Raw genomic sequence first — 22,012 nt, forward strand, 5'->3', positions numbered from 1 at the left:
TCTGATGGCCTACAACTTTGTCAAGGTACTGAGTTATTAATTTGACACACATACATATGCATATGTATATATGTGTATACATACATATGTATATATATATGTGTATATATATATCTTTCTATCTTGATCTATGCCTGATTTTCTTTAGTTAAGACCAGTGGGCAGAAATGTTTAAGGCATCTGTGACAAAACATCACATGTTAGTGGAAGGCAACTTTGATGATTATTTTGAAAGTCTGAGCAGGTGAAATTTCTGACTTTCTCTACCTGTTTCTATCTCCTCCATATCTCTAGAATGTATTACTGATCCTCTAAAAACTAAATTCCCTGGTGTTTACCTGTTGTAGACATTATTTTAGGGTCTGTTACTTTTGTTTATGCTGCTTTTGTCTAACTCTGTGAAGCTGTGTTACTGTGCCTGTCTAAAATACCTGATGGTCTAATAAAGAGATGAACAACCAATAGCGAGTCAGGAGCAAGAATAGGCAGGGCTGGCAGACAGAGCATATACATAGAAGGAGAAATGAGGATGAGAAGGAGGAATGAGAAAACAAGGAGAGGAGGACATCTGGAGCCAGACGCCCAGCCACACAACCAGTCACAGAGTAAGAGTGAAAGTAAGATATACAGTAGCAAGAAAAGGGAAAAGCCCAGAGGCAAAGGGTAGTTGCGGGTAAGTTAAGAGAAGCTGACAAGAAACAAACCAAGGTAAAGCCATCACTAAGAATAAACCTCCATGTGGGATTTATATGGGAGAAGGACGGTGGACCCTCAAAGAGCCAAAAGAGAAAAGAAAGAAAAGAAAAAAAATCATATAACATTCCTTCTAATTAGTCAGTTAGAAGTCATTGTCTTTAAGCCATGCTATCTCATTTTCAATTTGCTGTGATTCAGATTCTAGGACTGGGAACCAAGGAAAGAACCGAAGTGACTATACTGGGATAGATGTGATATCAGTGAACAGGTCACATTTGAGAATGATGCACTCAAGCTACAGGGAAAAAACTTGCAAAAGTATCTCATAAGATTTTTCAGCTGATGAGTTTGTGGTGGGCTTTTTAGCTACATGAGGCCCTTGACTGGGAGTTGAACACCCTTGAGAAGATCCATATTGCTGTATCACAAAGGTATATTGATTGATTATATTAACTTTTGAATTTTAGCCCCTAATAGGAAGAATCATGCCAAAGTTATATGTTTTGCCAACTATAGTAAGAAGAAGCCATGTAGCCCTACTGGGGACAGATGCTAGAAACTTTACCAGGTAATCCACAGCCACGTGGTGATACACAGATAGTAATCTCTAGTAAGAAATAGTATCTAGTAAGATAGTATCTCTAGTAAAAGATGTGTTAAATTAATATGTAAGACCTAGTCAATAAGAAGCTAGAGCTAATAGGCCAAGCAGTGATTTAAATAATGTAGTTTCTGTGTGATTATTTTGGGTCTGAGCTGCCCAACGGCCGAAACGAACAAGCGGCCTTATTACAACAATACAGCTGCATAAACCAGCAGCAAAGAGGATACATAGGGGTACCCTTCAGCACCTGTGTGGGTGAAGACTTTGGGAATAGACTCTCTCCCATTCAGTCCTTGCCTGATGCCCACACACATGTGTCACCTTGTATTTGGATAGCTGCGCCTTTTTCTCATACAGTTCCATTTTGGGTTCTTCGGGCGTGTGCAGGATTTCCTGGTACTCTGCCATCCATCGGGTCAGCACTTTGCACTTATCTGAGAACTCTTTGGCCAGGTGAAGGCCCTTCTCCAGGCTCATGTGTTCCTTCCGCACCGTGCCAGTCAGGTCCTTCAGCTGTTCCATGTGGCCATGGATCTCCTTCCTCAGTTCCTCAGCTTCGTTTTCCTCCAGGAACTTCACGGCCCTCTCCCCTTTCTCTCGAGCTGATTTCAGCAAACTGTGGCCCTTCTCCATGTCTTTTAATAAAACCTGAGAAAGAAAGCAGGTTACTATTGCTGTGGAATGACCAAAAGCAACTTGAAGAGGTAAGGGTTTGTTTCACTCGGTTCTGCAAAACAGTTCATCGCCGAAAGTAGGGAGGGCAGAAACCAGGAAGCAGCAACTGATGCTCAGCCTACTGTAACATAAACCCTGGACCACAAGTCCAGGGATGGCACCACCCACAATGGGCTGGGCTCTACCCCATTGATCACTAATTGAGAGAATGCCTTGTAGGCTTGCCTACAGGTTATTTTCTCCATTGAAATTCCCTCATCTCAGATGACTTTAGCTTGTGTTGATATAAAACCAGACAGCACAGAGCAAATGCAGTGTGGATCTTATTATTATTATTACAAATAAAGGTTTTCAGATTCTATTTGGAATCATTCTATAGTCTCTTAAAATACATTTTTGAAGTTTTTTTTCCAGGTTGGACCTATCAAGGAATCTGAAGTTCCTTTCTTTAATTCAACACAGGATTTAAATCTTGATCAATATACCATTTTCAAGTCAGAGACTTAAAGAGGAATCTGATGTGTCTTTTATCCTCAGCAAACTTTCATCCCCCAAAATTTTGTTTGCTAGTCTGCTAATATGCCTAGATGTGAATTTAAGATCTAATCATTAGGATTTGTCAACTTAAGACATGGTGGACAGTTGCCCATGGGCCATTCATGAGACTATGCCTCACACATGAGTGGAATCAGCTTTGGCCTTAAAGCATGTATAACCATATTAGGATTAAAATGATGATTTGGGGGCTATAAGCAGCTTGGAGTCAGGAATAGATACATGCTTCTAGATCTACCCAGTGGAAGAGGATCATGAGGGGATGAGGGAAGGTTGGAGACAGGAGGATGTCTGCCTACCTCCAATGTCTTCAACTTCTTCCCCATCATTACTTCATCAACTTTATCTATCTTGGTAGCCACATTCTTGAAGTTTTTATGGGTGGAGCCATACCAGTCTGCATAGCAACTGAGGGATGATTCCGTTTCCTCCAGACTCTGGATTTCCTCTTCTAAGAATTTTATTTGCTCCTGTGAAATCAAAGAGAAGACTGAACCACGGTCAGAAGCCCCAGGGCCAGGACCGCTGTGGACCATCAGACACCTCCAGTAGGAGCCGGTGAAGACCGCATAGGCTCATGATGCCAGCGGTCTCTTGTAAATGTCAGGGGCAGCTCACCAACACTTGGAGCAGCAGGGCCTGGTAGCGGGAGGTCAGCTGGGTGGCCTGGCTGCCCAGCCTGCTGCTCGCATGGCTCTCCTCCAGGATCTCCTGTGCTCTGCTTCCCACCTCCTCAACTTCATCTCTGTGTGCTGACAGGTCTTCATGCCACTTCTGCAATGACATCAGAACCAGAGGAAGAGGAGCTCAGTCCTGGACAGTCTTAAATCGGACAGACGCTGGATGTACCGTCTGAAGGGAACATGATTTGTACACGTGTTTATGAATATGTTTATTCTGAGCTACAATTCTGAAAATGTGTCAAATATAATCTTTGTGAAAAATTATGTCACAGCAATGTGATAACGGTTGTGTATCTGTAACTCTCAGCACCTTCCTTTAAACACCAGCTCCTGTGGTGTAATGGTTAGTGCTCTGGACTATGAATCCAGCGATCTGAGTTCATATCTTGGTGGAACCTGCTCCTTGAGGAAGAGACCTGGTCAGTTATTCCCATCAACTCAGACCATGAAACCCAATAAAAAGGGACTACCCATGCAGGCTACAGCATAGCCAGGGGTGTGTTTCACTATTCACCTTCCTTTATATGTTATACTTTTTGGTTTAAATGCCTTTTTAAAAAGTTTCTCACATCTTCCCTTGCAGTTTAATCAGTCTTAAAATACCAAAATGAATAATGAGAACAAATTACCAAGGCCTGTAAATTGTTTTGACTGTGTGCAAGGAACTTATATAAAAATTTGAAGCCGGGCGGTGGTGGCGCACGCCTTTAATCCCAGCACTCGGGAGGCAGAGGCAGGCGGATCTCTGTGAGTTCGAGGCCAGCCTGGTCTACAGAGCTAGTTCCAGGACAGGCTCCAAAGCCACAGAGAAACCCTGCCTCGAAAAACCAAAAAAAAAAAAAAATTAGAAAGAAGCTAGTTATGAATTACAAACTTATGGAACTATATTAGATCCCTTTCATATCATAATCACAATTGTAAAAGATTGTTGTTTCCGTATTTCTATAATGGAAATCAGCAGACATGGAAAATGAATATAATAGTTTCACAAAACTGTATTCTATTTTAAAGTTTTCATGTTTTTAACATTAGTGACTAATGTGTGTTCACGTGTGTGTGTGTGTGTGTGTGTGTGTGTGTGTAGGACAGAGGACAACATTAAGGTGGTTCTGTCCTTCCCGTAAGGGTGCTAGGGACCAGATGCAGGTAATGAGGTTGTGCAACAAGCACTTTTACCTGCCGAGCCACCTCACTGGCCCAGCGCCAAACCATAGCCTGTCCAAGATAAACCTAAGAAGTAATGGCTGCAGGGAGAACCACTTCATTTAAATGTTCTAGGTCAGCATAGTGGAAACTCGGAAGACGTCCACCTCAGACAGACAACTTCTAAGTGTTTTCACGAAACAAATTACAAGCTCTGCAAGGCAATTTGCTTTGACAAGGCTCGGGAATTTCCCGGGATTGCACCTTCATCTGCAGCAACTGTATCTCCTTGGTGGATCGGCTACTCTGGCAATCGCTCCGGACACTGATTTTCTCCTCCATTCTCTTGAGCCATTCATCCACTTGCTGGAACTTCTGCTCCATCAGCCTCAGTTTGTTCACCACGCTGTTGAACTGCGTCCGGGTCTCGGCCAGTCTGTGCTGGTAAACCTGCCAGTCCTGACGGAGGGACTCCAGCACCCTGTCTTCTGCCTGGGGGATGCCTGATGGGATCACGTCCTCCCGGGTGTGCAGTACCGAGTTCAGCAGGGCCTGCCCCTCTGCACAGCGCACTTGAAGCTCCTGCAGGCAAAAGGGCATGGGCGTCATAACTCACTGATAGTTCACACCAGTCAGTGTATCTCAGCTAAACCATCTTGGGCCAGCTCGTAATTCACATGTGATTTCATTCTGCACTACTAAACAATGCATACCTGCCTATCTAACAGAGAACATTACCTTCCTATGTCTGGAGAAAGAGCCTGAAAATTTTTCAATTAAAATGTGAATACCCACCAGGTAGTGGTGGGGCACACCTTTAATCCCAGCATTCCTGAGGAAGAGACAGGCAGATCTCTGAGTTCAAGGCCAGCCTGGGCTACAGAGTGAGTTCCAGGACAGCCAGGGCTATTATACACAGAAACCCTGTTTCGAAAAATAAAAACAAAAAAACAAAAAACAAAAACAAAATAAATAAAAAATAATGATTCCCAGTTAAGTTTTTGAAATTTGAATTTTTTTAGCTTTAGGCAAAAGCACTCATGACAAAAGTGATATTGCTTAAAACATTAAGTCAGGCTTATTACAGCTCAGCATCTTCTTACACAGCTTTCAGGGCTGGTGGCTTGGGCATTAAATGGGCACTACAGTCACTTCTGAGAAAGAAAGTGTGGATCCTCTTCATGGCAAGGGATGGGAGTCCTTTCCAGGTTTATGCTCTAGGGAATATGGTGGCCCGGAAAATTTGGACCAGTCCCCTTTGTAGGCATGTAGACCTGGGAGGCTGAATCATTACACCAGCCTACTATGTGCTCCTATATTCAAATATATTCTCTTGACCACAGTATAAGCTCCAAAGAGTCACCCTAAACAAATGAGTGTGAGCATATATTGAATGGCATACATTGCTTTTTTTATAGAAACACATCCTTAACTATTCTGGCAAAAATGGTATTATATACTTTAAATTCTAGTCATAAGAAATCAACACGTGTTGAATGATATGATTATTTATAATAAAAAGCACCATGTAAACCACCACCATGGACATTAGAGGCAGCCATGCACGCAGTTAGAACTGACACAACACTCGCACGAACATGGAGGCTTTCTTTGAAAATTCTCTCATTCTTTTTCAAGGTGATGCTGTATAAATTCTCCTTAATTTGTTTGCATATTATTCCGGCAAAGGGGCCTGGAAATCAACGCCTTAGGTTTGGCAGGACTTTGGGCTGTACTACGATTGTGTAACTCTGCTGGTGCAGTACCCACCCAGACATAGGCAGGGTCAATGAGTGTGGCTGTTGGCCAACAGAATTCCTTAAAGCACAGACACTATGGCCATGTAGTTAACTGATACCTTCTCTAATTTATTAATCTCAATTTATCTCCTCTTCCAAGTTTATGAAAATAGTTCTATCTATTATATGTCATCATTCTACTAAACAAATTCTCATCTGTCCAAATATATGAAGTATTTACGCCAAAGAAAAGCATAGCTTGATATTTAAGTTTGGATAATATGTTCCATGACTTGAATTAGACCCTCAGTGTATATAAGGTAATTGGTGCCTATGTTCTATAAAATTGTGGGTCTCCTAAATTCTAGTCTTTATTTGATTATGAATTTATCAGTTAAGTATGGTTTTCTTACTTTCACTTAATCTCACTATGTGGCGTCAGAGAGGCTGTCTTGTGCTTGGTGTTACCTAGTAACAGACTCCACACCACTGGCCATGGTGGGAGAACTTAAGGATTCTGGAGTGGCCCTGTCTTGCAGCCATGTAGCAGGGAGTTACAGTGCTCCACTTCCGTTTCCTGCCATGGCCTTCCTCCTTCCTCTTCGGCGTTTGTGGAGACTTAAGTCAGACAACGTAGAAGAAATGCATGGATGGCAAGGGCCTGGAGTCTGAGCCGTGCTAATCTGACTTAATATACTTCTAACCAAAACAAGAGAAGCACGTAGGCAGGAACTTGCTGGTTCAGTTCACACACAGCCGCTTACAGAGATCATCATTTGCTTCCCAGGGTGTCTGGCGTGTAGTGAGAAGAGAGCTATTTAAGGACACAAAGTCAGCTGCTCGCAAGTGAATAGTAACAGCTGTTGGCTATCGGGAAACCTGCCTGTAGGCCCAGCTTTCAGGAGACTAAGACAGGAATATCCTAAGCTCAAGGCTAGACTGGGCTGTATACCAGAACCCTGCCTCAAACAACGATAGTATGCAAATGTACATGCATGTCTACATATATGCACCGACTCACAGCCAGGCCTGTAAGATCTCAGAGACGAGAACAGTTATTATTATAAGGCGGGGCAGATGAGACTCTGTAACTTGTATAACTTCTACTGTTTGTTATCTAGTATTTATTATCTCTTCTCACTTAATCTTCACAGTTGTGTTGAGGAAACTGAGTGAGAGAGCTTCTTTCTTGTCTGAAGTTGCCTAGTACCAGGTTGCACGGAGAAGTAGAGTCCAAGTTTCCTTACCCCCAACCTGTCTGCCTGGCATTACACAACCCTTCTTGAGACTCAGCAAAAGGTCATGGGAGTTGCACATATCAGGGAAAACCATGAGAGGCTTTGCTTCTCCTACTCATCATAGCTGTAGGGATAGCTTGTGAATCTTGAACCAACTCTATTTGGGATCCACAGCATGCGAAGAAGTTCTAGAACACTCCCTGGTGGGACATGGGAGTGGTCTTCTCAGTCTTTTCCAGTTCTTCATTCTGTGTTCCTAGAAGCCTTCTCCTGGAGACCTCCCTGACTCTGCCTAACCCTGCAGTGATGAATGATTAAAGGTTCAGAGCTGCCATAAGTTCCCTTGCAGTAACCTATTACTGTCTTTACCCTGTCATTTGCAATGATGTACTCATGGGTTTGCTTTCCTCACTAAATATATGCAATTAATACCCAAGCCATCGTCACGTGCTGTTGCTTGTGAAGTGTTTGCTTTGTGTTCGGTGTTGAGTAACTAACTGAAGGAGTGAATAAGGCTGAGAGCTGTTGACCACTGTACCCACCCTATCTGCCATGTCCAGAGGATCCACGTGCCCCCAGCTATGCTGATTTCTTCTTCTGGAATTCTCAGCCAAGTCCCACACCCTCCAGAGTGCTAGAGGTTTTGATTGAAGCCAAGTAGCTACAGATCGTGCTATCTGTTTCACTCAGAAATATTTCTGTGGTACTCGCTGTTTTATCCTTCATCTGAAACTGTCCTTTTGAGAGCAACAGGCAGGTGTTTTTGTTAGGCAACACCATGCACTAGCTCAGTAGCCACGCTGGTAGCCGAATGAGTCCTCCAAGAGCTGGTTTTGTTGGTTTTAATTGCCTAACAGGTGATGGGAACTTGAACGCTCCAGACCAAGCCTTCCCTAAACTGAATACGTATCAGCTCTCTGTTGGAGCCACGGTCACACCCACTTCCCATCATTTGACATTATAATTCCATTTTCATAGAAAGGGACCCTTGGGTTTCTGATAGAATTACCTGGAGATCCCGCAATGCTGTCTCATGCGTGTGGCTGTCACCCTCAAGGGCCGAGCATCGGTCAAGCTTCTCTTGTTCTTGCCCCAGCCAATTTTCAAACGTCTTTAGGTCTCTCTGGTACTCCTGGTGAAGGCGAACCAGCCTTTCTAATTTCGTTACTGCTTCCTGTGATCAGTATTTAAAATAGTTAAGAAAGAAACATATCACTGAATGCAGAATTCATTTTTGGAGTTACATTTTCTTTAACGTGTGTGTGTGTGTGTGTGTGTGTGTGTGTGTGCACGTGTGCACATGCACACATGCTGCTCAATGCTCAATCAAAGAGGATAACTTTTGGGATTCAATTCTCTCCTTCCAGTGTAGGGATCCGGCTCAAACTCAAGTTGTCAGGTTTGGTGACAAGAGCCTTTGCTTGCTGAAACATCTTGTCAGCTACATGCTTGAAATTTTAGAACAGAAATTTTATAAGCTCATTAGAAAAATGAGTAATTTTCCTTTTAAAAAGAACCTTTAAATTCCCCATATAGAAAGAGGACACAGTTGAGGGCTGACAGGAAGTGAGGTTAATTGAAGGTAAATACATTCAAAATATACTGTATGAAATTCTCACAGAACCAATAAAAAATGAACAAGAAAAAAATTGTATTTCTCTCTAAGGAAAAAAAATAACAAAATATAAAAACAAATACTTAAGTCTGGAAAGATCTCGAAGATCACTGTGAAGTAACCACCTGGTCTGTGAATTTTCAATGACAAGTTAATCGTCACGCCACAAACGAAGGGACTTTACTTTTCTTAAAAGTTCAATTAGCAGTGAAAACCGAAACAGTTACATTAAGTCTTAAGTGAGAGTTAGGAGTTGGAGGGCTTATTTTCCTGGACTTTGTCTAATAACAGAGAATGTGCTCCTGTAAGGTGTCACCATTGTCCTTGGGAAGCCACGGTGACAAACGGTGAATGCTACCAGGTTTCTGTTGGTTACTGGGACTCTACCACCACGGGGGTAATAAGCCAATCAAACCGAATTAATAAAGCTGGGTTTAATCTGAGCAAAGCACTCCTGGGTGATCCTCAAGAGGGTGTGAGAGGTCTCACATGGCAGTTAGGGCTACCAGGTCTTTTTTTTTTTGGGGGGGGGGAGTTGGTTTTTGTTTTTTTTGAGACAGAGTTTCTCAGTAGCTTTGGAGTCCATCCTGGAACTAGCTCTTGTAGACCAGGCTAGCCTTGAGCTATTAGGACTTAAGGAGCCTATAGGCCAGGTCTTGAGCAACCCCGAGGAGGGGCTGACTTTTGGCAGGCTTTCTCACGGGTGGAGTTTGAAGAGGGCAGCTCCAGGGAAGAGGCTGCTCAGCGGCTGAGGGCAGGGTCTGGAATGGGGCTCTGAGCTGGAGATTCCAAACAATTGTTTTATATTTTATAAAATTCCCATAGCCAAATGTCACATAGAATTTAGGATTTTTTGCTAGGCGATGGGGGTGCATGCCTTTAATCCCAGTACTCGGGACGCAGAAGCAGGAGGATCTCTCTTAGTTCAAGGCCAGCCTGGTCTACAAGAGCTAGTTCCAGGACAGGCATCAAAGCTACAGAAAAACCCTGTCTCGAAAAACAAAACAAAAAGAAAAAGAATTTAGGATTTTTCAATGTGGATGCTCTCTGAAATTTTTTTGTGACAATATTACATTTCTAGTTGGGTTTTTTTTTATTGAGAATTATTTTTTTCTACATTAACTTTCAGGTATTAAAAATATTCAGTGTTGTTTAATATTGCTAGTGATATTTTTAAAATGCTAAGATTCAGTTTGTTTTACACTGTTTTCACAAGGTTGTTGTTCTGGGAAAGCACTGAGTGTTTAAGTGATCCCAGTTCTCCACTCTCCTACCTGGGTGAATCCACTGGACTCGGGATAGCCATACCTTGGCCCGCTCTTTGATGGCTTGGTGTCGCTCCTGCAGATCCTGCAGTTCTAACTGGGTGACGTAATGCTCCGTCATGCCTGCCCTCTTGACTTCAATGGTCTCCAGCAGGCTGCTGTGGCTCAAGACTTCTTCATTTAACAGCTAGGGAACAAAAGGATAAAAAGTTAAAATGAATTGCTCATGAACAGGTACAATAATGATCTTGCAAAAATTAAGGGGTATTAGTGTGGCAAAGGACCTTTAGCTATCCATCCACTCACTTTAATTATACAGAGGTGTGTGTGTGTGTGTGTGTGTGTGTGTGTGTGTATGTGTGTGTGTGTGAAAACTATGTATATAATGTTTCTATGTGTATTTCATATCTGGTCCAGAATGACTCTGAGTTATCATTTCTCAATTATCTATTTTATGTTTCTGCTTGAATATTTCAAATTTCTTATATCTAGAAATGGCCTCCTGATTTCCACCATCTTTTATATTTCTGTTTTATCCAGCTTTCTCCCCCAGCTTTTTTAAAAAAGGAAATGCTACTCCCACCCACCTCAGCTCATCTCTCAAATAGCCAATCTGGCACATGGGAAGGAGTCACCTGCTCTCTCACCTACTTCAGGCCTCTCTTAACTTTCAATTGAATTTTAGCAGGAGGCCCTTGGACAGAAGTCAAGTGGAAGATTAGGTGGTAGGCTGAGATGTGGAGTCTACTGGAGGCTGCACACAGTGCAGAAGGAGGTGCCTGTGCCCTCTCCCAGGTCACCCCTAGCACCCCTAGGTGGTAGGCTGAGATGTGGAGTCTACTGGAGGCTGCACACAGTGCAGGAGGAGGTGCCTGTGCCCTCTCCCAGGTCATCCCTAGCACCCTTCACTGTTATCTCTGCTCCAGCAATTCTCATCCCATAGTGCACCAGGACCTCTCCTCCCTGATCCTATGGACGTGATAGACTCAGTCTTCAATCCCTCCAGACTATTCTTTGTGCTCAATCCTTTAGAGCATAGTCAGCCTGTCTCCTGTTTCAGAAATGCCTTTCTTGTCCCTCTGCCCTGACTCCAAACAATCTATGGTAACTCTTTCCAAATTAGCGTCTCACACCTCACAGTATAGCTTTGTGATATCTCCCAGTTGTAATTCTTACTTAAATGCATATTAGTGAGTGTGCACATCCCTGGCAGAATGCCACCTTTGCTTGCAATCTTACAAATACCTTGGGGAGCTCACTGCTATGATGTAAGCAATGGGGAACCAATGAGGGGGCTCTCAGGGAGATGTTCTCCTTTACACGAATACAGCAGCCAATTGATAAATAAGAAACAAGGTGAAACTTAGCCTTAGAATTCAGGAGAACAGATGGATCAGCAGTAACCAGTGGTGATGCTATGGGAACGAGAAAGATGGATCCTGGGGTGAGGAGGTGGCCAACATAAGATGTTACTTAAGAGATGATACAAATAAGCAGAAAAAAAATGGACCGTGAAGGATTTCCATGCAGAATATAGTAAATTCAGTTTAAGACCTGATATTCCAATGAATTTGCCCTGGAGGGAGGAATCCAGCAAAGGGCTCCAGTATGTTATATCTGAAGATTGCTTCAATGAAAGAGGATTTTTGTTTGTTTTGTTTTGCTTGTTTTTTTTTGTTTTGTTTTTTGTTTTGTTTTGTTTTGTTTTGTTTTTTGAGACAGGGTTTCTCTGTGTCTCTCTGGCTGACCTGGAACTCGCTCTGTAGACCAGACTGGCCTCAAACTCACAGAGCTCCTTCTGCCTCTGCCTTCCCAGTGCTGGGATTAAAGGCATGTGCCACTCACCCAGCTAATGAAAGGGTTTAATTAAACTCTTTACATATTTTAAGACTTTCTCATATCACATTAGAACCATATGATGTTGATCAAAATTGTCCACAAGTAGTAATATAGGGCCTAGGGTTTAGCTCTCTGGCTCAGTGTTTGCCTGACATGTATAAGGCCTTGGGTTTAATATCCAGCATTGAGGGTGAGAGAGCAGGCAGGAAAGAAAAAAAGCAAAAGGCAATGGTAATACAAAAGGATGTAATAAAAAGAAAACACGTGCTTCTGACATTAAGAAGAGACACATTTTCAATCGTCCATGTCATAAAACATGGGTCTATATGATTATCTAGAAAAGAAAACCTTCACTCCTGAGTAAAATAACTAAAAACAAAATCCTACTTTAGGGCGATATTAGAAATTACAACGCAAGCTCCAAATATCATTCCCCTGTGTGTGCATCCCTGGTGCCCAGGTGACCACTGCTGCCTGGAGTTTACTACAAAACGCAGAGTGTGTACTCCATCTCGAACCTTGGCCTTCCCGAGAGCAGTCACTTTCTCCCGCAGCTCTGTGTGCTGTCTCTCCGACTCGTTGAGGCTGCCTTCCACGCCATCCATCCAGCTGGAGAACTGTCGTACGTCGTCCTGGTAACTTGTCCACTTAGAGAGCGCTCCTTCCAGCTGACTGAAAGGGGGGAAAGGTCAGTACCCCATCTGACTATCTGTACGGGTCTGATGTCTGTCCTGTGCATTCAGTCCCCTCCAGCCAACAGAGGGTGGAGAGGCCTGGGGCAGACAGATGACAACTTCAGAGAACAGGGTGCATTTAAATCCAAAGTGGGCTGAACATGACCCCTAGAAGGTCAAGGGGACACCAGGCCCTGGGAGAGACTGAAGGCCACCCAAAGTAGGATCTCCAGGTCAAGTGAGAGCAGAACTCTGGCCACAGAGAGAGTCCACACTTACTCCAGCAGGTCAACCTATCAGGTCATCCAGAGTAAGAGTGACGAGAGGAATGACAACCAGAAGGAAAGACATATGCACAGTGACCATTTTTGCATGAAGTTTAAAAATCAGAAAACCACAATGGAAAATAGGGCCATATTTGCTGAAGTGGTCTAAATATTAAGACATAATATTTTCCTGACGGATAAATCCTTCCTTCATTGTACTCATTTAATGCTGTGGATTATTGAGACCAATTTTCCTGCTGCTATTGGCCTTGGCAGCCACCATCAGCGGCCTCTCACAGGTTTCCTCAGATTTCCCACTGCAGAGGGCTGCTGCTGGCTGGGGACACTCCTGGTCCATGCTGTGCTCTGAGCACTGAGGACAGTGAGTGCCAAGGAATTGCCAGCCCCTAATAGATAGCCCTCAACTCTCTCCTGTGTCCTGTTTGCTTCCGCACCAGTATCTCCACGTTCTGCCCCATGGGATAACTTGGAGGCACTAAAACAGCACCCAGTGTCACCCAGCCAAGGAAGTCCCAGCTGTGCCCTGCAGGACTGGTCTGGTGACATTCCTTTCCTTGTCACTCCTCCCTGAGTATCTCCTTAGGAGTCCTCCCAAGAGAATGACTTGGCTTTAATCAAAATATTCCCTCTTCATGAAATATTTATTATTCTTTGATTTTTAATCATCAGTCGGGTAGAAAAAGATACACATTTTAGTTAGGTTAAAATGTAGGTACAACATTTCAGGTCAACCAAATGCAAGGCCATACCCTCTAGATTCTCTTGTTCTTTAGAGCTCTTAATAGGAGGAGGGGAGGAGAGGAAGCCAGTAGGAAGGGGAGAGAGGAGGAAGGAAGGCCTGTAGGAAAAGAAGGGAAATAGGAAGTAGTAATTACAATGGAAGGGAGGAAAGAAAGAGGGAGCAGGGAAGGAAAGCAGCCTCTCCTGAAGCATCCTGCCATCCTTCCGTCATGGCTCCAGGGCACTGACCACAGCTTCCCTCACCTCTTACAGCGAATGGCTGCTGACAAGAGGGACTCCCACATCTCCTTCAGAGCCTGCAGCTGCTGCTGCACAGCTGCGCTGCCTTCTGGAGAGGTGCTCTGCAGAACGTACTCCCCCCGGGTCACGGTCATCTTCATCTGGATCTCCTTCTCCTGTTTGACCGACAACAGTGCCTGCCGGGAACAGATGCAGAAGCCTTTGTATTTATAGGTTGATTTTTTTTTGTTTGTCTTTTGTTTTGTTTTATTTTTCTGTGTAGTACTGGCTCTTCTAGAACTTTCTCTGCTACTAGTTCTGTCCACCAGGCTGGCCTCGAATTCACAAAGATCCACCCACCTCTGCCTCCTGAGTGCTGGAACTAAGTGTGCCACTACTGCCCAGTGTGTGTTGATATTCTTGGCTCCCCTGGTTCAGACTCTGAAGATGACAGTGTGGCATGTGAGCCTGTCATCGGGCACCTGTGGGAAGATGCCTGAGGCGGCTGCCAGTAGCCAGGCTCCAGGAAACTGCTGGTTTTGAGTCTTCTCTGTTTAATCCCTTCTTCCACATCTCAATGTCCTGGTTTAACAGGGGGACTGTGTAGCCCCGGCCTCTCCAAGTTCCGAGACATAAGGAAGCTCATGTCCCTCTAGTGTAACCTCTCCTTGGAAACGGGGAACAGGGATCAAGGTTTCCGTAGGCCCTGTTCCTTCTAACAGGAAATTTAGAGTCAGACTTGCAAAACTGGTAATATATGTCAAAGTGCAAAACTTCTGGTCACTTCTAACCTATGTCTTACACCCTCAGCCGAGCCTCTGGTGACCCCGCACATACTGTGTCAAGACAGAATGGCAAGCTTGCCTCCAATCACACCACACTGGTTCTGCCCTCTAGCTTCTACTTTCATTTTCTTCTCCCTGAAACCTACATCCAGTCACCTGCACCAGGACACTCCCTTCTTCTTCAGAAAAAAAAATGTGCATTTTTGTTGTATGGGTGGGATGGAGCGGGAGGGAGAGAGAGAAGGAGTGAGTAAAGGGGAGGAAGGGAGGGAGACTGACAGACAAAAAAAAAGGAAGAGAGAGACAGGAAGAGGACAAGTTGGGAGAGATGGTTCTGTCCTTCTACCATGTGGTGTCAGGAACTGGACTCGGTTTATTGGTGGCAGGTGCCTTGCTCCTCTGATCCATCTCACCAGCCCCCCCATTCGTCATTCCAACAAGCCAGAGTTACGTATAAGACATCCAGGGATACTTGCTCCAATGTTAAACCTATTCCTCCTATACTGTTCCATTCCTGAGTGTATCCACAAGCTACACACACACACACACACACACACACGCATGCATCACCACCTGCAACCATTGTCTCCTAAATTTCATTCTCAGCAGCAGATAACATAGCTGTGGAGAACAAAGGTCATATTTTATCCACTTTTGATTTCCTGCTGTCGAAACAGAGTGCCAGTCTACTGAAGGGCACTGAAGTTACGAGGCGGAGATGAATGAATGAAAATTAATTATTTTTATTACAAATGCAAAATAGAATTGATATTTCAAAATTGGAGAATTGACTAAATGGTACAGGCAGGAAAGTAAGTTGAAAAAATGAATAAAACGTTTCACCAAAAATATATCTTCAGAACACAAGTGTCTGCGATGTAATTTAAAGCTAGTTTCTTGATCAACAACTGAGCCAGTAACCACATTTGTGTCTTATTCTATTTTCTGTAGTGTTTGTGAATGAATGTGTCAGGGCTTCAAAGAATGATTCATGCTTAGGAATGAGCGTATTATGCAAGCAGAAACACATCCACAGAGCATCCAGAAGGTTCTTACAGACTGAGGACCACTTACTCACACCAGGCCAATAGAGACTTGGGGTTCTTAGTACACACACCTCCAGCTTGAGCATCCTGCCATCCAGCACACTCTTGTCCGATGTGGGGAGGCAGTACGAATCCAGCATGTGCACGGCATCTGTCATCCAGTCCTGCAGCTCTTTGACACCCAGCGAGAACTGGCTGTGCTCAGCCACGATCCTGTCCAGCCTGGACACTTTCTCCTGGAAACGACAGAGATGGTTTTCTAGCTGTCAGCTCACTGGAGGCTAACATCTCATCGGAAACTGTCACAGTCATCCCAGAGGCTGCCCAGCAAAAGTTCAAGTCTAGCCTCATGAGGTACATGACACACCTCCCTGAGATCTGTAGCCTAACCCGGTCAAAGGACAAGACAATTGCACTTCACTGCCCTAAATAGATGGACTTATGAGCATCGTGAGTTAGTTTTTATCCAGTAGAATTTCTCCCTAAAGTCAATTGGCATCCAATTCACAGTTGGTGTAATTCACAGCCATCTTTGGCTGTCACCTATTATATTTGGTTCAGCTGATACCACATATTCTTACAGACCCACACTGTAGACAGAGCCTTAAAAATAGCAGTCTGATATTTTTGCAATAGTTCTAGATTACATGCATAGAATGCATGCATATTTAGTTGAAACAAATTCTGAGTAGGTGTGGAAGAGAGAGTGAGGTCTCAGTGCACACGCGGAGGATGTAACGCATACACCTGCCTTTTAAATGACCAGACGATCTGTGTGGTTTTCTTATTGGTTCACTTCAAGTCACATCCAACAAGGTGGATGAAGACTAGGTAGCATTCAAGCTCTTGAGGTATTCAGATATCTCTTGCTCTTTAATAAGTAAACAAATGCAAATGGTTTTGTTTGGGAAGGTTTCTTTTGTTTCTGTATTTTGGGCTTTTATTATCTATCTATCTATCTATCTATCTATCTATCTACCTACCTACCTACCTACCTACCTACCTACCTACCTATTTTGAGACAGGCTTATGCAGCCCAGCCTGGCTTTGACAGCACAGCCTAAACTGACCTCGGGTTTGCAGCAATCCCCTTGCTGCTGCCTCCCGAGTCCTGGGATTCCAGATGTGCACAAGCACACCAGCTGGAAGAAGTTGTTCTTAATTCATTCTAACTTTCGGTATGTGCTAGATTTTCTAGAGTGAGATAAAGGCGACCTTTTCATCAATGCCATGGGTACAAATGGAGACAGCTCACATCAAGACACTGCGAAGAGCCAGATTAGTGGATTAGAAGTAACCTCATTGTAAAATGGCACGGCCACATCCAAGATTAAACTATGATAGAGTCCATAAATGCTAACATCTGAACTTTGCCAAACAGGAAGCACACATTGTAGTTTATGCAAGCATGGACAGGACTGTCCCACTCACAGGGTCTGCATTGCTCTGGTGGGGGTCACTCGGGGAGGTAGGTACTGTGTGTCCCCACTACTTTATCTTAAGGTCCTCGAAAGATTTATCCGCTTAGACTAGTCATCGCCAATTCCAAACTATGCTTGAGATTCTTAACTGAAACGGTCAATTAACACATTCTCATCTACTACATAAAGAATACACAGAAGCTAGATGACATTTTTAAAATTACTCTAGACTTATTCTATGGCTCCCAATATATTTTAAAACAATTTCAGGCTCATTTTTTTTAGCATAATTTAACCTGACAATCTTCAGTAAGAAACTCTGATTTTTTTTTTTGTTATGTACTGAGCCTTTGGATTCAAAGTGCTATGGAACAAGTCACTTTATTAAGGATGGAAATTGGCAGTGCTTTCTGTCTTTGCGACACGCATAGCTGACTTCACAGTAAGAACTATGGTAAAAGCGACGACTCCAGTCTCAAGATGAGGGAGATGTCATGGTTACATGCCACAGGGTTGACCTGGGGACGTCAGACTGTGGAGTGTCATGGATGGACCCTGCATGACCTCTCGGCATTCCAGTCAGCATCACACTCACACACAGCACATGCCAGGCGTTACCTTGGTTACATTGCTTAGCGCTAGATACTGAGAAGACAGCTGCGACACTCTGTGCACAAAGCTCTTGCTGGCAGCTTGTCCTTCCCACAGCTGCCGAGCTTTCTCCTTCAGCCTGTGGAGCTGAGGCTCGTAGCACTGTATCTCCTCAAGGACAGACTGGAAAGCACAAGCGGGTTACCGTTCAGAGGCTGGGGCAAGCACATGGAGGACAAAGCTGGGGCCCAGAGAACACGGAGATTAACACTGACAGGCAACTGGAGTCCTGTGAAGACATTGTTTTCAAGCTACACACAGCAAAACACCACAGGGAGAAAACACACCGTGTCTCGGAGGGGAGACGGGACACGTTAATTCTGTCAGAACAGGGAGAAGGCACACGGGTGTCTCAAGGTGCCATGTCAGCTAAGACCGGGGTACCCAGCATGCATCTGGCCAGAGAGTGGACTGAGGAGGGCGTGCAGACGAGGCCAGTTGGCCGGGTCCTGTCACCTGGAGCTTCTGCTGCTCTCTCCGCTTAGCGGGCAGATCGTAGAGGCGATTGCTGCTCTCCTGTACCAGCCTCTCGGTTTTACTCAGCCAGTTCTGCACAGGTTCTGCGCTCACTTCAAAGTCTTTCATCTGGATCTTTAGATTCTGCATGGGTTTAAATAAGAGCAGGGATGAATGAGCAAACGCAAACCCCAAGGGGCTGACTGCCCACTCAGTAAGTACTCACTGCAAACGTGTGGGGACATGAATTTAATTCACAGAGGAAACGAACCAACAAAGCTAGCATGTATGCATGGGTGTTTGTGATCCCAGAACTGAGAAAGATGATGCAGAAGGATCCCTGGAGACTAGCAGAATCTGAGCCATCTAGGCTTAGAAAGAGACCCTATCTGAATAAACAAGGCTGAGTTTGATTGAAGAATATATTTGGTGTCATGGCCTACACACACACACATACACAGACACACATGCACACACACAGATAAAGAGAGACATAGACAGAGAGACAGAGACAAAGAGGAGAGGGAACATGAGAGAAAGAGAGAGAAAGAGAGATCCAAAGTCCTTCACTTGGCATTCAGAGCTTACTCTATTGGGCCCAACTGCTCCCCTTCTTGTGTTTACTTCCTCCCAGTGTCTAGAACACTTCCTCTTTCACCTTAGCTCCTTTATGACTTTGGATAGATCTTTAAGAATGTTTGTGCCTTTACTTTTCAAACTACAACCATTGTCTTTAATTCTCTAGCCCACCAAGAGATCATAGCTCTTTCCAGTTTCTGTGCGTTTGCTCTTTAGACCACAGGCTTTATCACAGGCAGGGCTGGGCTGTGCACTTTCATGGGATTTCCAGCTACACCTGGCCTCTACCCCGAGACTATAAATTCCACAGTGGAAGGGCCCACGTCTCAGATGCTTAATGGAATACACCACATTTCCTGAAATATTCCTGAAATAATCCAACATTGGTAAGGATTGATTAATGATAGGACAAGAAGCACTACATGTAACTCCACACCTATGTGATTTATGTGTTTACTAGGCTTTCTCTGTGTGTGAATATTTGTGTGAATGTGGACAGGCATGTGAGGGCACACACGTACATGAATGCGTTCCTATGAAGTCAAAATCTTGGAAACTTCTTCCATGATTGCTTTCCACCTTAATTTTCATTATAATTTGTTGAAAGTTTATTTTATTTTTAGTTGTGCATACATGTGTGTGTCTGTGTGTGAGCTTGCATTTGTGAGTGCAGGCATTTGTGGAAGCCCGAGGGAGTTAGAGCCCCTGTAGCTGGAGCTACAGGTAATTGTGAGTTGCCTGATATGGGAGGTGGGAACTGAACTCGGCAGTGTGTGCTCTTAACCACAGAGCTGTTTTCCCAGCCCCTCCACCTTATTTGTCTTGAGGTAGAATCTCTCATTGAACTTGGTTGGAGTTTGACTAGGCTAGTCAGCCAGTGAGGCCCAGGGACCCCTTTTGTCCCTACTGCCTCAGTTCCTGGATTTGATGGGGGTGATGGGAACTGAATTCAGGTTCTCCTGCATGTGCAGCAAGCACATTACTGACTGGGTCATCTCCCTGACTCCATGTTTATTTTGCTTTGAATACATTTATTCTAACCATTAAGAAATGCTGAGAGTGGTGTGCTTTTCACATAAGGAAGTATAAATATTAATACTTTCATAGACTCTATAGATAACACATTAAAATCATGCTGATAACGGGTTATACATTTCACTGTACAAAGGGATCTATTTTTTATGAAATGTTAGATTTGTATGAATTTGAGTTTGTTATTAAACTTTCAATGTGGACCAACAAGAGAAGAGGTTAAGTAGTTTTAGTAAAGCACCAGGTCCATCAAATGTCAGCTGGAAAACTGAAGGATGAGGAATACAGAGCCTATTGGACATCATTGTTTTAAAGCTCTGGCTTCATTTGGTCCAGGGTATCTATAGCTCCTTGTTCATGTTTTCCATAGGGAGATGAGTTAGCTACAGGAATGCACTGGAGAGTTTAAAGTACCCCAGAGGTAAGATTATCAAGAGTGACTCCTGATAATATGTAAGGTTCATTAGAGCAGAGGGGTGTCCTATTTTATTCTTTCCTGCCTCGCCAGAGTCCAGACTAATCATCGCCAAACACTAACGACATCATCGAATGCACTTGTAAGTTAAAGGCATTTCTGTCTTTCTATTATTGTTGTTTCATGGAGCAACTAGCCATGACAACTAGATGACCGTGACCAAAAACCATGGGTTTGCAAATATCTCAGGGAACACAGAAGAGAGCTGGATGCTTTATCTGTGCTCAGCGATTGTGTGCTGAGTTCTCAACCCTTGTGTTAATGTAACTGTATTTATGAGTTACTGAGGCATGGTGCTGGGTTTGGCTCATCTCCGTCCCTTACCAGTTGTGCGAATTAGGCAGATTTTCAGCAATCCCATACCTTTGTCTGCTTCCCTCCCATTTTCTTTCCTTCATTCTTCCTCTACCTCCTTTCCTCTCCCCATTTCTTCTTTCTTTAAATTATTTATTTATTTGCTTATTTATTGACAGGGTCTCACTATATAATCCAGGATGGTCTTAAATTCGCCATGTAGCCCAGGCTGGCTTCAAACTCCTAACCCTCCTGCCTCCATCCCTTTGTATTACATTTTTGTACTGCCATGCATGGCTCCGTTATTTCTTCAGCCACAGAAACAAATGGTGTACGGTGATCTGTGATGGCTTTGAGAATTAAATGTACTGGTGTGGAATCGCAGGTGCAGATTAACGTTCACCATCACTGGTTTTCCAGTTCTCTCCTCTTTTTGGATGCTGTGCTGCTCTTAACCCCTGCAGTCCTGATCATTAGCCACAGACCGCTTTCCTGGTGCACGAAACTGAGTGTGGATTAAGCTGATTAAATTATTTCATCCCCCAGAACTACATTTCACAACACGTTTATATCCCCATTCGTATTTCAGCTAATAGCCTCCTCGTTCACACCTTCTTCCGGGCGAGAAACGGGAGGATCAAACTTTACTTTGGCACCATCCCCAATAGCTAGTTGCCAAATCCTGCTGTGCTTTGTCTTAGAGATGAATCATCTACACTACGACTCTTTCTGCCCTTTAGACCCTCTTTTTCATCTGTACTGCTGTAATACGTTTCCTCTGCTTCTCCAGCTATGTGCGATTCCCTGTTCTTGTTTACACGACATGCGGAAAGTTGGCAGTTTCCCTCCAGCTCGAAGGCCTGCACATGCTTCACTCAGTCTGTCTCAAGGAATCTACTGCCCTAAGGATCTGCTATATGTAATGAGTTTCATCCTTTGTATCTATAATAGTACAAGATAGGTTCCATCCTGGGGAAAACCATGGCTTGGCTTCCTATGAAGGAAACCGACTGAGATTCAAGATCAAACTACATGATATTGTCTACTGATGAATATCTTTCATATCACCATAGAACCTTCATCTGGTGATGGATGGAGATAGAGACAGAGACCCACACTGGAGCATTGGACTGAGCTCCCAAGGTCCCAATGAGGAGCAGATGGAGGGAGAACATGAGAAAGGATGTCAGGACCACGGGGGGCTGCACCCACCCACTGAGACAGTGGGGGCTGATCTATTGGGAGCTCACCAAGGCCAGCTGGACTGTGACTGAAAAAGCATGGGATAAAACCGGACTCT

General features: G+C 44.0%; 1 protein-coding gene across 11 annotated transcripts in view; it reads right to left on the reverse strand.

Moving 5' to 3' along the window:
* Syne1 (spectrin repeat containing nuclear envelope protein 1) overlaps positions 1-22,012 on the reverse strand; it is a 461,878-nt gene that overhangs the window by 202,085 nt on the left and 237,781 nt on the right. For all 11 annotated transcript variants that reach the window (XM_050135800.1, XM_050135794.1, XM_050135793.1 and 8 more), the window contains 11 exons: positions 18,333-18,476; positions 17,844-17,999; positions 15,876-16,040; positions 13,998-14,170; positions 12,571-12,724; positions 10,257-10,400; positions 8,343-8,507; positions 4,621-4,938; positions 3,149-3,304; positions 2,830-3,000; positions 1,622-1,948 (listed from right to left, as the gene is read on the reverse strand). In XM_050135800.1, the coding sequence (XP_049991757.1) occupies positions 1,622-1,948; positions 2,830-3,000; positions 3,149-3,304; positions 4,621-4,938; positions 8,343-8,507; positions 10,257-10,400; positions 12,571-12,724; positions 13,998-14,170; positions 15,876-16,040; positions 17,844-17,999; positions 18,333-18,476 (2,073 nt within the window). The remainder of the gene's footprint in view (positions 1-1,621; positions 1,949-2,829; positions 3,001-3,148; positions 3,305-4,620; positions 4,939-8,342; positions 8,508-10,256; positions 10,401-12,570; positions 12,725-13,997; positions 14,171-15,875; positions 16,041-17,843; positions 18,000-18,332; positions 18,477-22,012) is intronic.

This window comes from Alexandromys fortis, unplaced genomic scaffold, assembly GCF_014885135.2.
Source record: "Alexandromys fortis isolate MF-2015 unplaced genomic scaffold, M_Fortis_MF-2015_v1.1 scaffold_23, whole genome shotgun sequence".
In the NCBI taxonomy this organism is placed as follows: domain Eukaryota; kingdom Metazoa; phylum Chordata; class Mammalia; order Rodentia; family Cricetidae; genus Alexandromys; species Alexandromys fortis.